The sequence below is a fragment of the Camelus ferus genome, chromosome X (assembly GCF_009834535.1).
Source record: "Camelus ferus isolate YT-003-E chromosome X, BCGSAC_Cfer_1.0, whole genome shotgun sequence".
NCBI lineage: Eukaryota > Metazoa > Chordata > Mammalia > Artiodactyla > Camelidae > Camelus > Camelus ferus.
In genome coordinates, this window is record NC_045732.1 from 55,835,448 (window position 1) to 55,852,985 (window position 17,538).

General features: G+C 34.5%; 1 protein-coding gene across 2 annotated transcripts in view; it reads left to right on the top strand.

Annotated features, from left to right (window-relative positions):
- Positions 1 to 9,857, top strand: part of LOC102509544 (dachshund homolog 2) — a 211,267-nt gene extending 201,410 nt beyond the window's left edge. The window contains exon 2 of one of the 2 annotated variants that reach the window (XM_006191198.3): positions 9,627 to 9,857. In XM_006191198.3, coding sequence (XP_006191260.3) covers positions 9,627 to 9,795 — 169 coding nt within the window. In that variant the 3' untranslated portion in view covers positions 9,796 to 9,857. The remainder of the gene's footprint in view (positions 1 to 9,626) is intronic. The other variant, XM_032474619.1, reaches the window with a different exon arrangement.
- The last annotated feature ends 7,681 nt before the right edge of the window (positions 9,858 to 17,538 follow it).

The window sequence follows — 17,538 nt, forward strand, 5'->3', positions numbered from 1 at the left end:
TGCACCACACCATGACTATATAAAGTAAGAATCAATTTAAATTAGAAAATTCTGCTCAAAGTTGCCCACACATTGGCTGTTTCATTTCTCTTCTTGCTCACTATTTTATTGTGGAGGATATTAGAGGAATTTCCAATTCTTCACAATTCCCTGAATCAAATTATTTTGGTACCCATTTAGCAGATGCTGAAACTGAGGCTTAGAGAGGTTGAGCTTCTCAGGGTCACAAACTGAATCAATTGCACCAAAATATTTAATCAGTTTCTGAGCTCACAGTCCCTTGCTGGCCTATTGAATTGTGCTGCCTCATGGAAACCATGATTTAGGAAGAAAAATGACTTTTTAGAAACGTGTGTTAATCTGCATGGAGGCTGCACTGTGTTGTTTTACCTGTGATATTCGAATCTACCCAAGTTTACTTGACTTCAAAATCAAAGTGAGGGAGGGCAAGGAACCTTATGTATCTGTCTACTGCCACAGCCACCTGAAAGATCTTCATGTCTATTTACTAAAGTTTAGCAACTTATACATGATTATGCCACAATCAGCAACAAAGAAAATGAAAATTTAGTTCTCTATTTCCTAGTCAACAGCTAGGAACTATTCCATCCTTGATGAAAATTGTCTTTATTATTTCAAAGCAAGAAAGAAATAAGGGGGCAAAGTTTTTTGAGGGGAGAAACACCTAAGAATGTTTTCCTGTCAAAGTAAGGAATAGAGAAGAAAAAATGAGAATGAAATTGGTGCATAAACATGTATTAAAGTTACCTCTAGAAAAATTAGAATTGTGAAATTAAAATGTAAAGGTTGTACTCTTGAATTTTGCCTTACAAGTAAGGAGTTCTCGTGACCTAAATTAAGTATGTGGTAGGAGATGGTTAGCAGAGTTGATAATCCTTTCAGGAGTAGCATTAGGATGAGAAAATGACTTTTCTAATATGTAAACTACAGGGTATATTTCTCTTGCTAGACATTTTTTTTTGGCATTCAGAATGATTTCAGTGGAAATTTAACTCAATAACTGCAAGCATATTAACATCTGTTACATTTATATAGCAGTTTAAAAATGGTATAAAAGGCATATAACAAAATGTATCCTCTTAACCAGTTAATTTATTTACTTACATAAAAATTTTGGTAAAATACATGTAATATAAAATGTACCATCTATGCCATTTTAAGTGTATAGTTCAGTCATGTTGACTATTTTCACATTGCTGTGCAGCACATCTCCAGAACTTTTTGACCTTGCAAAACTGAAACTCTATATCCATTGAAAAATAACTCCTATTTCCCCTTCCTCCCATCCTCTGGCAAAGACATTTCTAATTTCTGTTTCTGAGTTTAATTACTCTAGGTACCTCATATAAGTGGAATCATATAGCATTTGTCTTTTTGTGAGTGCCTTATTTAACTGATTGTAATGTCCTCAAGGTTCATCTATATTAGAACATTTGTCACAATTTCCTTCCTTTTAAGTTTCATATCACTTTTAGCTTTTCAAACTGATGTTTATATATATTGACTAATTATCTACACAAATTATCAGGTGAGTATACTGTTATGATATTATACATATATTTTGCTCTTTTTTGAGTAATTTTCCATAGACCCCATCCAACAACTTAAAATATAAGCTAAAATAGATGTACAATAAAGTAGAAAACTATGTATACCTTGAAGTTAATGAATTAATTATCTGCTTTTGACCAGAAATGTAACATGTTTCTAATGATCAAATTCATAGATTATTTAATTTACATCTCTAATCTTAACTGAGATAATACATTTAGAGTAGTCATGTATTTTGTCTGAGGTCACACAGCTTAATAATGGCAACACTGGTATATTAGTTTTCTGTTGTTGTGCCACCAATTACTTCAAATTTAGCAATTTAAAACACCCATTTATTGTCTTACAGTTCTATATGCCAGAAGTCTGGAGAGGTTTGTCTGTGTTCACAGTCTTACAAGACTGAAATTGAGATGTCGGTCAGGGTGTACTCTCATCTGGAGGCTCTGGGGTAGAATCTGCTCACCCTTTTAGTTGTTGGCAGAATCTAGTTCATTTCCATTGTAAGACTTGTATACCTGTTTCCTTGCTGGCTTCCTTCCTTGGTTTCCTTGCAACCAAGCCTAGGGTTGCTCTTGGCTTCTGGAAGCTACCTGCATTCCTTGACACACAGTCCTCTCCATCTTCAAACTGGTAATGCTATGTTCTCTGATTTCGTCTTCATTTTTAAAATGTTCATGTAATTAGATTGGATCCACTTAGATAATCTCTTTTTTAATTAACTTAGAGTCAACTGATTAGGTACTTTAACCACATCTGCAAAATCCCCTTTGCCATGTAATATAACCTAATATCTCATTACATTTACAGTTCTAGCAATTAGGGTTGGAAACCTTGGGATGGAAGAGAGTTTTGGAATTCTGTCTACCACAACTGGAATTAGACTCAGGCTTAACTCCTAGTGCTTCCCACTGCACCATACTGAATATCTAAGATTATTTAAAGTAGTTTTGTTTTAATGTGAGTTGTTAATATTTATCCATGTCGAGCAAAATTTTGAAAAGATTTTAAATCAGCAAGCAAATTGGCTTCTGTATTTATCAACTGCAGGTGTGCTTCCAGGTTATATCCCTAACCATAGAGACTGATGTAGTCAGGTTAGTAGTGATCAGCTTCTTAAAAATCTTATTCAACTTCCTAAGCCCTCCTGAGTTGTGATATTAACACCGTACTCCTGCATTTCCTGATTGACATACAAACATGAAATGTTGATTATTGAGATCATCATGGGGTTATTCACAGATGGACATTTACCAATGGGACTTCATTTGCCAGACATGAAAAATCATATTTTGGCTAGTTGTGACATGCTCCTTTAATATTGGTTCTGAAGTTCCCTTTGTGATAATCTTAAAGAAAGCTTGTATGATGATGCAAAATAAAAGGCACTGGCCTTTCAGCAGCATTTATAGCAGGTTATACTGAAGCCTTCCCAAAGCAGTGGAGCTTCACAAAACTTGTCCCCAGGAACCCTAATACCTTGAAGATATTTCACAGTGAAAAGCTTCTAGGGTCAAATAATAAGCTTAGCAGATAGTGAATCTACTCATCCAGCTGGAATGCAACATTCATTTAAGAAGTAATTGGAGAAAAGAGAAGAAAGATATATTGGGGCAGATCACCAGACTTAAGACATTTAGATTTTATTTTGTATGCAGTCAGAAAGTATTGAAGGTTCTAGGGCAAAAAACGACATAATGAAAGGGACCTAAATTTCACTACAATTCATAGCACAGTTTATGTAAAGTGGATTGGAGCAATGAAGCAACCTGTTGAAAATAACTTGGGCATGAATTGATGAGGGTCTTACATAGTGTGTTAGAAATAGGAAAGGACCGTGATGGAAATTTGCAACTCATATTACAATGGGGCAAAAATATTGGGGACTGAAAGTGAAAGGAGAAGACGAGAGAGAATCAAAATTACCCTGCAGCTTATAGTTTTGGCAACCAAAAGCATGCCTATAAGGCTGACAAAACAAGAGAAGGAAGGTGTGGAGAGTGGGATTTGGGGAGGTGTATTTTGAATTTGCAATGCCAGTGGAATGCATCCAAATGTGAATGTTAACTTCTAACCATTCCCTGAATATCAAATTTTTGAACAGTGACATATTCTTTGAATTCAAGAATGCCTCTATTTTAAAAACATTGTGTCTGACAGTGATATGATACGCTTTAGAAGAGGAAATGTCAATTTAATTTGATTTACTCTGAGATTTACTAAGGTGCGTTGATTCTACTGATGTTAATAGGAATTACATGAGCAGAACGAAAAGAGGCCACTAAGAATTCAAGTCATATGCCAGCATTTCTGTTATACAATCTTTGTTAATTATACTAAGACCTTTATTTGAATTCAGTCAGTTTATGACAAAGAGTAAACTTGTTTAAAGTTGCTAACACCAGGCCTAGAGCACATTTAACTTAAAGAGGGAGCAGAGTTAAGTAAATGAAGTATAAAATAGCTTCACATTTATACTTTCTATCAAGTGAGTAGCCAACCCTTAAATTGTCTTATTACATCAGATTTATTTTTTTATTGAAGGAAAAACAGAAATTCAGCATTAGCAAAGGAATTAAATATCACAATTTAAAATAATAACTATAAATAATTCAATTGATTAGTATTATAAGATTAATGCATAAAACATTAATTATTTCTACATGATCCTTGATATTGAATGCATGACCCTAACATGGGGGGGTTTCCTTCATCCCCTGAACACCCTTATATTAAAGATAATTTCCCTAACTTCCCTAACTCTGATAGAATGCTGATGTTGATGCTTTTAATATATTCAAATTTAAGTTTTGGATATGCCTATAAGCACTGAAAAAGGGAGTAAATGGTAATGGAATATAAATGATCTTGCCACTGGTGTGTTTTTTTGTTCCTTGATAGCTCCTAGAGACACGATGAGCCACACTTTAAGTTCCCATGAACCAAGAGCAGATTGACGCCCAGTTTAACATAAGTACCATTTTATGAGAGTTACCATAGTGACCAGGTTCCAGTTATCAGCTTGAACAATTTCATATATGATTAATGTTAATTGCCCATTTTGCATGGATGACTTTTTCCCGGGTGCTGAATTGGTTACTGCTGCCTTTGATCTGGTTGGGAATACAATCCAGTGCAATAGTTAGACAACTGATCAGTTTGCCAACACTGAGAGAAGATGGATTTAGGTTGCTGTGAGGTCAGAGTTTGTTTCTCTTCATAAACACTGAAAGGTCAGGTAGAGTTTAACTACCATTGGCATCCTTGAAATGTTGTAATAAATGTCAGACCTAAGAGATTATTATTAATCCATGATGCAATTAAAAGTCATTGTTCTGACAGAAAAAGATTCTTGTTTAATTTCACAAGCATATTGAAAGTCAGAGCAGCACTCTCACAGTTAGGTAAACAATACCTTCAAAGCGAATGTCATTCTTGGTTTTCTTGGTTTTCTTGGTTTCTAATGTAACTGAAAAAAATGACACATTTGGGGATAATCCCAGGGGATTTTCAATATCAGTGATGGCTCTGAAAAGTGAATCCCAGGTCATTGCTAACAGGTCCCACTTCAGGAATCCAGCTGCAGTGGTCTTTACAAGTTGCTGCTAATACCACACTTAACTGCCTCTACATCCTCAGCAATTTGCTCAGTTTGTCCCAGGCTGCTATGAGCATTTCTTTAAGGAGTAGGAAGCCAAGCTTTCATTGATGAGTCATTTCATGACTTGTGATTCCTTGCTAAATCATGTGATGATCATATGACTTATTAAATGTCTTGAAAGTTCATAACATCACTGATTAATTTATTCATAAGACATTTTTTCTTTGAAATAACAAAATGCCTCACCTTACTCAGTTACTTACTCCTTGATCCATGTAAAAAATGGCTGATGAGATGAAATAAAAATAACTCCAACAGTGAAATTTCATAATCTTAATGACCAAAATATCAGCTACTTAATTGCAAATTGGAATAGATATATCACAGAATGTGTCATATCTTGTTGACATCAGAAGACCTACTGGATTTCCTTCTTAAGGAGCTGCCAAGTCTACAAAGTTTATAAACTTTGAGTTAATACTCTAATGTAATCTACTTCAACTGCAGAAAAATGAAATATTGTTGATGCGTATTATGATTTGATTTATTCTTTAATCTCAGGAGGCTAAGTTACTATTTCATGTCTTCTAAAGAAGTTTACAGAATGAAGGGAAATCATGATTGTTTGGTATAATTATTTCCCTCCAAACCAGCTGTAAATGTTACACCTAATGTTGATTTTACAAACCCAGTGCTCTCAAAGATTTAGCTGAACTATTTAATAATAGTTTTGCTATTTTGGGGGGTTGTTTGCCTTGTACCTTAACAACTTTCATTTGTGGTGTTCATGGATATTATATCCACGGAGCCATTTGGATGGGAACTTTAAAAAGGGCCTGCTTTATTTTACAGAGTACAAATAACTTCGTAATTAAACTGAAAACAAATAATTGCCAACAAGCAATTATCATTCAATTAAAGAGTAATTACATGGTTATTTGTGCCCTGTAAAATAAAGCCTTACTGAAATCAGTAACGCAATCAATATTTTAGCAGAAACAGGATGCTGCAATGATGGACCTTTCAACCTATGCTGATTAAATTGTCATCCAAATAACAGTTTTCTAGTTAAATCACCACATGTTTATTTGTCTTGATTAATATGTAAATATCTTCCTGATGGTAATAAAGCTCTTACAGATAAGAAGTATGGTAGGATCATCTATCAAGAATGATCTATCCCAACTTCCTATGAGTCCTCCATGGTCTTTCATCACATTGTCAGGCTTGATTTCTTTGAAAAGAGATGCAGAAACTTTGGTGCTAGGACTGTCTTACTACAGAGGATCATTAGGTCTGAAAGTAAGAATAAACCTATCTTTTATTAGTAGGGAGTTCTTTTGATCATAAAGCACTTTAACAAACTTGATTCTTAATTAATTTACTTTAGGGGTCCAAGTCGTCTTTCCAAGAGCATAAACAAAGTCATCTGAATATGATTTTGCTCACTGATAAGTTTAAACAAGTTTGGAAGGATGTATCACACAGTCGGACCCACTAAAGAGTTAATCATACATTTTAAATAACAGATTAAATACATCTCTACCACTAGACCTTAAGCTCCTCAAAGGCAGAAGCATGTATCAGTGAACAAACAGACCAAAACTCTTGCCTTTGTCAAGCTTAGATTTTAACCCCTGTGACCCTGATACCTAGTTTCAGTGCCAGACACCCTAAATGGGCACTTAGTGCATGTTTGTTTATTGGATGATTGAATAAGTGATACTGTCATTGCACATGTATAACTCCAGGAACCTTTAGCCCTTGAGTGGCCTTGATGCTTGTAGGGCCTGTCGGAGATAAGGCAGTGGCATCTACCCTTCTTTAACCTTGTACATAGTTAGATTGGATTAAATCATATTTTTGAAGTTCTTATAATTGTGGAGTCCAAGGTTTAAAAATGATTACCTAAGGATTAAATGATGCAATTGACTTTCTATTCAGGTGATCAAGAATAGAGCAATCTAAGGAATATTTGGAAACTGTAGCAGTGGTGAAATAATATTTCTGATCATTATTTAGTAACTGATTTAGTTACACATTTACTAGCTCTTACTGTGTGCTAGACACCATGAGTATTGCTCAGGATACAGTGACAAAAACAGACACATGTGCTGCCTTCATGACCTTATTTTGGGGAGCCTCACAATCATATTAACATCATATAAACTGAAAAGAGTGTTAGGATAGAGAATATGATCCCCTTAGCTTAAAGCATACATAGTAAATACTACCAAGCCATTTGTGACATTAGCCCTGAATTCCTCAATACATATCTGATAGTGGGAGATTTGACCAAATTTTATAAGTCTTGTAATTTAAGTTACAACCACCAGACTAAGAGGCCTGTAATCTAATGCCTCCTGAGCCTGAGCCAGCTTATTGGAAAAGAGCTCCATCAAATCGTGAAATTGACCAAGAAATTTGGAACAGAACTGTTTAAACTCTAAAGTATACTGTCAACAACCAGGTCTTGAAAGTAAAGGGTGCATCAGGCTGCTTTCCTCTGGAGGCAGCCTGTCTAAAAGTGATTGTGAGCATGAAGACAGCACTGAAATGTTTATGTTGAAGGAGTACAAAGAGTAATCAGGTGGACTTGAATAAAGTCAGTAGGCTTGAATTGTAACAAATAGAAAGACACAAAGAAGCACTCAGGAAGTATAGATTTGGTGAAGATCATTCAACAAAATAATGTACCTTCTTCTAATGACTGGATATAACCTGATTAACATTGTTCAGTGATCTTGGGATCCTTTAGGGCATTTGATGTAAATGGCATATTTCTCTTATCACTATTCCTTACAAGAGTTAGGAAGCCATAAAACAGGGCAAGGGCATACAGGATAGCAACCCTGAATTAAATAAAATAAATTACGGCCCAGAATCTAGTAGAAAGAGGGAGAGGAGAGTCAGTTTATGAAATTGAAACATTAAATGAGAAAAACAGACTCTTTCGTGCTAGATTGATATACAATATTGATGTACAATGAAAGAAAATAACACTAGCACAGTGTATGACAAATGAACTGGGTAATGGTACCTCTGTGTAAGGTTGCTAGAGGTTGCCTTCATTTAAAAGCAGAGTTTGTCTTACACTGATGGAGCACTTTGCTACTGCAAAGTTGATAGAGTGAGGTTTAACTTAAATTTCTTTGTGAACAGAAAGTCATTTTTGGAAATGTTCTCTATCTGAACCTCATACATTTTCGTGGCTTGGGTTATTTAATATGGTATTTTGCAGTATTTTGTCAAAATCCCTATTATTCAGCTTTGTAAACTACATTTCTACTGAGAAGCAACAGCGATATCTTAGGCAACATTAGAAAGTCGTATTTGAAATATGTTGCGTGACTTGAGAATGACTTGATCCTAATGTTCAGTGACTTATAAGTCTCTTCATTGTGGTGACAGCTTCCAAATGATGCATTCAGTACACTGACTGTATTAGGGTACAAGATGGAAGCCAGATACTGACTTTCTATTTTATTATTTTATGGATTAACATTTGCAACTTGAATTTCTTAACTGCTCACACCAGCGTGAAGAATGTGCAAATAGACTCAGTTAGGTTAATGTTATAAGTTTAGCCTCAACTCATCAGTTAAAAACACCAATCAATCTGTGAGAAAAGACAGCCTAGATTGCAAAGGTGGCAGGTTTTGTTAGCACAGTCACTCCAAGAGAATACACTGCTGGTTATACAGCCTGGTTTAATAATAGGTAGGAAAAAAAAAGACCTACTGAGAGTGAGGGTTCTTTGTGCCTTGTGGGCTCCCAGCAGCTGTGGAAGTGCTAATAAACATCAGGTCTTATTCTACAGAGCAGATTTTTACCCCTTATCTCTGGCATGCTGGGCAGAGACTTAATCACTCAGATTCTATACGGTGATAATTCTATGAGTCACTGTCTCAGATCTCACTAGCATATATTAATACAGGGATCAGGTGCAACTTTTTATTGATTTATTTATTATTATTTTAATTCTTATTTTGTATTGAAGTGTAGTCGATTTACAATGTTAGTTTCAGGTATACAGCAGAGCAATTCAGTTATACAGATACATATATATTATATATATATATGTTTCACGTTCTTTTCCATTACAGCTCATTACAAGAAATTGAATGTAGTTCCCTGTGCTATATTTATTTATTTTATATACAGTAATGTGTAACTTTGGGGTTTCTCACATCAGGTAAGCTGTATTGCAAAGTGCTGGCTTATAAATGGAATCTAAATGAGAAATTAGTCTTTTATGGTTTTAATGTTTGCCATAACGTTGTTGGGAAGTTTACTAGAAAGGAAAATATTGGTCTTTTAATAATCAATGGAAATAGCCTTTAATATAAAATTTGATCACTCTTGGCAATTAAACAAGATTTAGGTGAATGTAACAAGTGATGGCATTTCCAAAGAGTTCGTTTTAACCTGATCTTTGTCTCTTTTTCAACAGTTCAAGGCCTGGCAGGCCTCCTAAGCGTTCTTTGGGAGTGTTGCAAGACAATGCTCGCCTTCTGCCCCATTCAGTCCCAGGCCTCTTATCTCCAGGACTTATCACTCCGACAGGTAATAAAAATCCATCCGATGATCAGCCTTGGCTCTTCATACTGCCCAGCATTTGAAATAAACTAATATTGATCTAACCGCCTTGTCCTTCAGAACTTTTCAAGCTCTACTAGAGGTTACATTATTGAATTTTTTGAGTATTCATGAAAACAGTTTTGTTACTCCAGTGACTCAAATCAACTGTACGTTACTTAAAAAATTAATTGTTTCATTGGAGGAAATCTCTTTCAAGGCCTTATTGTGTGTCTCTATGTATGTTTTGTGTGTTCAGGGTGGGTGAGGGGGAGGTCACTGGCTAAACTAGCATCGTCTCAAAGCCTCCTATAGGATGCAGTGCACCTGCTTACTGATATGTTTCAATAATATTCTTTTTGTTTTCAAAGGTTCTGGGCATCTGTGTATCTTTTCCATATTTTTACACTAGGATAAAATATAGAAGGAAGATGCATCATCCCTGGTAGCCCCTTGTGATTATGAAAGAAGGTGCAAGTAGTCATTGTCTTAAATAATGATTCACTGTTTTTCATCGAACACTGTGATAAACAGTACTCCCCTAAAATGACCAGTCTCATAAATTAGCACTGAACTTATTTGATTCTTTAAAAAAAAAAGAACCTAAAAGTGCACAAAACACTTAAAAATAAGCTTGCAGTTTCTCTAGCTGAAACTTTAAAAATCATTAAAGCTATACATGGTAGAAAATGAATTCAATAACAGTGAGAGCTTTATACCTTCAATGATACAAACATTTGAAAAACACCTACTGTGTTTTGGGTATTACGTCCTAGGTAGTGCAAAAGTATATAAGTAGCTATCCTTGTCACAGTAGAATTAGGATGAAGGTCATATAAACTGATAATTGCATTCAAGTATGATAGGGATTATAATACAAGTACATACAAGATGCTATATGATCACAGAGATGGGAGCACCTAAATCAATTTGTTAAGTTGGGTAATGCTTGTAGAGATTTGGAGCTACGTCTTATAGGGAGAGTGTTGGACAGATGGAGAATCAGAGGACAAACATGCTTCTGAATGTAGACAGATATACACTGATGAGAAAGAGCCTAGTATATTAGGGGGAATAGCAACTAGGTTGAAGAGACTGGAGCAGAGATTTAAGATGGGAGACTTAGAGGCAATACAGTTAGAGTAGAAGGGGTGGGAAAAGCCAGCTTGTGTAGCTAACTTTTTATTTATCTCGTCTAGCCATTTAGGCATTTTCCTATAGATCAGTGGTTTTCCAAAGTCTTTCCAAGAACTTACAGGCTGACATGGAATTGGGGAAGTACTTCCCGGTTCCCCACTTCTGCCTCAGAATTCTTTATGTGCTAATTCACATGGAATTTTGTTCAAACGAAAAAAAAAAAAAAAAAAAAAAAGCTCCTGTAGGTAAGAGGAACCACTGCTAAGTAACTGAGTGAATGTTCTAAAAACAATTGCTCTTGAGGGTAGATTGCCATCAAGGGAGAAATACTGAAGACGTGAACTAAGGAAGATTCTATAGAGTCGAAAAGAGGTTCAGGGTGGCTTCATAATTAGAATTAATCACACTTGATAATTGATCAAAATAGAGAGTGAGGAGATGAAGTCTAAGATGACTCATGTCTAGCCTGGGTTATAAGTTGGATGATTATGTCATTAGCTAAGATAGAAAATTCGGCAAGAGACTCAGGTTTTGGGGATTAGATAATTATTTTTTTAGACTTTAAATATTTATACACAAATTCTGATCCAAGAAGAAAGCATCCCTGTGCATATAAATGAATATAGGGGTGATAACAGTGCCTGAAATATATCTGGGTGCTCAATAAATGATAATCTATTTCTTGACTTCTAAAGTACATGCACAGAGCCTAGAAACAGTACCATGTAAATAATCAGATCTGTGGCCTGATGAAGGATGTGTCCTGTGTGGATGAAAGAAATAAAGGTTTTTATAATTGCCCTGAAGCTAATGTACTCTTGAGTAAACTTTGGGACCTTATCTATGGAGGAGAACCTGTAATATACATTAAGTTTCTATTATGTACCAACCATGGGTGCTAAGTGTTTTATATACACTTCATTTAATCTTCATAGTAACCTTATGAATACTGTCTTCATTTTTTCCAGTAAGCAATCCATGACTCAGTGGGTTTAAATAGATTGCTTAAGGTCACAAAGAATTTGAGTGGCAGAACTGGAATCCAAACCCAGGTCTTTTAAAGTTCAGGGCCATTACTTTTCCGTCATCATCATAGTGTCTTATAGTACATGTTAAAATCCAGTTTGAGGTTTTTATCTCCTAATTTTACTTGGCATAAATGCTTCACCTCCTAGAAGATAACGGACCCCCTTCCTTGGATTAGAGCCTTGGCCTCCCCTCCTACAACTTGGATTTACCACAGTGAGAATCATTGAAAAAAAAAATTCTCAATTCATAACCCTTTGCTTATACCTAGAATGAGATGATAGAGGTGAATAAGAGATTGAGCTGGGAAAGGCATGAATGCCTCTGTCTAAATGGCAGACGGTAGAAAAAACATAAAATGGGAAGGAAGAGGAATCTTCACAGCTCTACAGGAATTCCTCTTCTTAGTGTACAAGGATTTATTTATTTATTTATTTAAAATTATTTTAGGGGGTAGGTAATTAGATTTATTCATTTATTTTTTAATGGAGGTACTGCAGATTGAATCCATGACCTTGTGCATGCTAAGCAAGCACTCTACCAATGAGCTATATCTTCTCCTCTATGAATTTATTTCATATGCCCAAGAATATCCTACTCACTATGTCATATAAGAAGTAAAATGCTCTTTAAAGCCAAGTAGAAATAATTTTGGGATTATACATTATTTTGTGTTAGAAACACCACTTCACTCCTCTTTTAGCAAAGATAATTGAGATAGAATCAATTCTCAGTTTGGCCATCAGCAAGTTTCATATTTGACTTTTATACCTACTATGCATTACAAACTTAAATTTCATTACTTTTATTTAAACACACTTTTGAAGAATTCAGTTGATTTTTTAAAAAATGTTCTGAGTTAAGAATTAACCTTTTCTTCCCATATGATATTGAAATGCTTTACAGTACTTTCCAGTTTCAGGTCCTTATGTCTCAACTTTTTTTTTTTTTTTTGTAAAGAAAGAGATAATATTTTACAGCTTTGTATAATTTTACTGCAACTGGCAAATTAATTACTGATAAGAATTTGCTGCTACCTTCTATTTCAATGTCATGTGTGATTAAACCCCTTTGAACCCTGCTAAATTTGCCTAAGTAAATGGAACTTGTTCTCCATTTATTTATATTATTTCTTTGCATTTATAATCTGAAAATGGGTCTAAGGGTAAAAAATATAATGGTCATGATGTCTCTTTTCAAAGATAGTAATTTTTTGTATATTATTTTTGCCTTTGAATTGTTGCTTTCCCCCCAATGGTTTGCAAGCAAAAACTGCAAGTGAAAAGGTTTAGAAATGGTTAAGTCATCATCCTTAGATTAAGAAGAGTTCTCTATTTATTCATACAGCTTAACATGTACATTCTTAAAAATGCAGAATAGTATCAGGTATACTGTATTTTATCTGCTTAGCATGAAGGTAATTTATAAAATTTATATTTTTATATGATCTATTTACTTTTTTGATTTTTTTTTCAGTTCAAAGATGTTTATCTTCCTCTTGGTTATATTTCCCCTGATTAGTTCAAACTCCACTAATCTGGATTTTGAAATAATTCAGAAAGTGGCTATGCTAAAATCTTGGGTATTAATAGAAATATCTTATTTAGCAAATTAAAAGAATAAATACAAAATGTGTGGTGTGTGAATATGTGCATAGGTGTAGGGTCATTAAAATACTTGGGAAGTTTAAATGTACTTAGGTGTCTAAAAATTACTTCAATAAAATCTATTTCTATACAAATAATTGACATACTAATTACTGATGATAGGTCTTTTTTCAATAAGATGGAACACATAGGAGCTATTCTTGACAATATTGTCTGATATTCATTTAGAGATTATATCAATGTAACTGTAGACTGAGAGATACAGTATTGACTTCTCTATCACCCATCAACGATTAATATCTATAGATAAAGATATATATGAATCCATTCTTTTCATTTAACACATAGTGTTTATTGAATGTCTATTTGGCACCAATTTGAGAAAACATTACAGTACATTAAAATAAAATTCATTCTGTGAGTCAGAGTTTTCTCAAATTCCACCCAGCCTTTTACAAAAGGATAATGCTTGATTGTATTTTGCTTTCATATATTGAACTGCTGATATTCTTTTTTTTAAAAAAAAAAAACCTTTTTTTAAAGTTTATTACATTTTTGGGGGGAGGTAATTAGGTTTATTTATTTATTTATTTAAAATGGAGGTACTGGGGATTGAATCCCGGACCATGTGCATGCTAAGCACGTGCTCTATCACTGAGCTATACCCTCCCATGAGCTGCTGATATTATCTCATGTTGCTATTCTGTTCCTATTGTACAATTTATATCTTAATTCCCTGATAGCTCATTAATACAGAATAATCCGATTACGTAGTATTTCTGTAAAATATTTTGGGGAATAGGAGGGAAAACAGGAGGGACGATTATCTCTTTCTCTGCAGCTCTGCAGAAGTGCTAATATCCCTGGATCACACTGAATCGATGGATTAGTTGTGTGTGCCTTTGAATTTCCTAAAAGATGACTCCTCCCCTTCCCTCAGCTTATGAAGCATTTCAAACAGACGGATGTGGAATTTGGCCTAAGAGAGATTTAAACTGACAGTTTACAAGGAAATAACAAAGTGCTTCAGATGAAATTCCTGTAGTGTTCATTCCTTAAAAGGTAGCAGATTCTTCAGCTGTTTTTTTTTTCTTCCAGGTCTATTGTGGCAAAATATTTTTAGGAATTTAAGCTGCCATCCAAGTCCCTGGGAAAGTGATCCCGAGAATATCCAATCCAGTAATAGTAGCTGTAACAATCAACTCAGGATTGGCAGAGCCATAAGTAGACTCCTGCCAAGTCTTAGCAGTGTGATGTCAACATCATGATATGGTATAATGTCAATTAGCTGGATCGCATGATTGGAATCAGCATCCTTTCCTTTCCAAGATGCGTTTCATATTCTTACTCAATTAGCTTGGATGCTAAGAAGTGATCATAAGGAGGGCAGAGTGGTCATAGGCCACTCTCTGTGAGTGTAAAATAGGACAGATGTGTCTAGAAATAAACCAAACCAACCTTTTCGATGGTTGACTTAAAACATTTCTGTTACTATGACTATCTTCGAATTTTTCAGTGAGTGATATTGTAACGCATGCTTCATGTCACACAAATGGTAACTCCTTTTACGTCATTGCAGTTTCTTTATTTCTTGTGTGCCCAGGATGAACCATGGGCCCTAGAACCAGAAGTTGAATTACTAAAATCTTCTAACATAGAGTGGAGTTTGGACTAACAAACAATTATAGTTTCTTTATTAAATAAAAAGTTTAACTACATCAGTTTAATAACCAGAACCTCATTCACTATATTAGCTAAATCTGGGTTTCCCAAATCCCAATTTCTATTTTAATATCTGTCAGTGATTTTTCTATATATATATATTATAGTGATCTTGACCTAAAAAAGTGTCTCCACCCAATTTTTTTTACACTCCTGCCAGTCATTTTTATTACTGCATTGGTGGCTTTTGGAGCAAAATCCATCGTTATTTGCAATGTAGATGGAGGGAAAAACTTGGAATTTAAGGAAACCTTACAGGATGATGGCTATGATGATGATGATAAACTATATAGTTCTTTATAAAGCACTCCCACATCTTTAATGTATGTCTATGTGTATGCATGTAGTTCAACTTTAAAAAGAGCACTTTTCAAGGTTCATCCGTGTTGTCACAAATGACAGAGTTTTATTCTTTTTTATGGCTGAATTGCATCCCATTGTACATGTACCACATCATTTTTTTTCTTCCAGTTTTTTGAGATATAATTGACATACAGTACTGTATAAGTTTAAGGTGTTCAACATAATGGCTTGACTTACATACATCATAGAATGATGATCACAGTAAGTTTAATGAACATCTATTATCTTATATAGATACAAAATTAAAGAAACTGAAGAATTTTCTTGTGATAAGAACTCTTAGAACTTACTCTCTTAACAACTTTCATATATATCATACAGCAGTGTTAATTATATTAATCATGTTTTACAGTACATCCCTAGTACTTATTTATCTTATAACTAGAAGTTTGTACCTTTTGACTGCCTTCATCCAATTCCTCCTGCCCCAACCCCCCTCCTCTGGTAACACAAATCTGATCTCTTGTACTATGAGTTTGTTTCTTTGTTTTATTTTGAAGTATAATTGACCTCCAGCAATATGTTAGTTCCCTGCTGTACAACATAGTGATTCAGTATTTCTATACATTTCAAGATGATCACAATGATAAGTCTAGTTGGAATCTGTCAATACAAAGATATTATATTTTATTGACTTTAATTCCCACAGTGTGCATTTCATTTCCATGACTCACTTATTTTGCAGCTAGAAATTTGTACCTCTTAATCTCCCTCACCTATTTCTTTCCTTACCCCACTGCCTTCTGCTCTGGAAACAATTTGTTCTCTATATCTGTAACTCTTCTTCTGTTTTGTTTTATTTGTTCATTGGTTTTGGTTTTAGATACCACATGTAAGTGAATTTGTACAGTATTTGTCTTTTTCTATCTGATGTATTTCACTTACCATGACACTCTCTAGGTTCATATCTATTGTCACAAATGGCAAGATTTCATTCTTTTTTATTGCTGAGTGGTATATCTATATACCACATCTTCTTTATCCATTCACCAGTTGATCGGAACTTAGGTTGCTCCCATATCTTTGCTATTGTAAATGATGAATCAATGAACATAGGGGTATAAATATTTTTTCAGATTAGTGCTTTTATTTTCTTTGGATAAATACCCAGGAGTGGAATGGCTGGATCATATGGTAGCTCTATTTTTAATTTTTTGAAGAACTTCCATATTGTTTTTCATAATGGCTGTACCAATTATATTCCCACTAATAATGCACAATGATTCCTTTTTCTCCATATCCCTGACAATACTTCTTATTTGTTGTCTTTTTCATAATAGTCATTCTGACAGGTGTGAGATGATAGATCATTGTGGTTTTGATTGGCATTTCCTTGATGATTAGTGATGTTGAGCATCTTTTCATGTGCCTGTGGCCATCTGTATGTCTTCTTTGGAAAAATGTCTATCCAGATCCTCTGCCCATTTTTTAATCAGGTGAATTGTTTGTTTCTTTGTTTGTTTTTGGATATTAAGTTGCACGAGATCCTTGTATATTTTGGATATTAACCCCTTATTAGATAAATCATTTGCAAATATGTTCTCCCATTCAGGAGGAGGCCCTTATGTTTTGTTGATAGTTTCCTTCACTGTGCAAAAGCTTTTTCAGTTTGTAGTACCATTGTTTATTTTTGCTTGTGTTTCCCCTGACTCTGGAGACATATTCAAAAAATATTATTAAAACCCATGTCAAAGAGCTTACTTCTTGTGTTTTCTTCTAGGAGTTTTATGGTTTCATGTCCTACATGTAAGTCTTTATTCCATTTTGAATTTATTTTTATACATGGTGTGAGATATAGTCCAGTTTGATTCTTTTGCAAGTAGCTGCTCGGTTTTCCAACACCATTTTTTGAAGAGGCTGTCTTTTCCTCATTGTATATTTTCACCTCCTTTGTTGTAGATTAATTGACTATAAATGTGTTGGATTAATTCT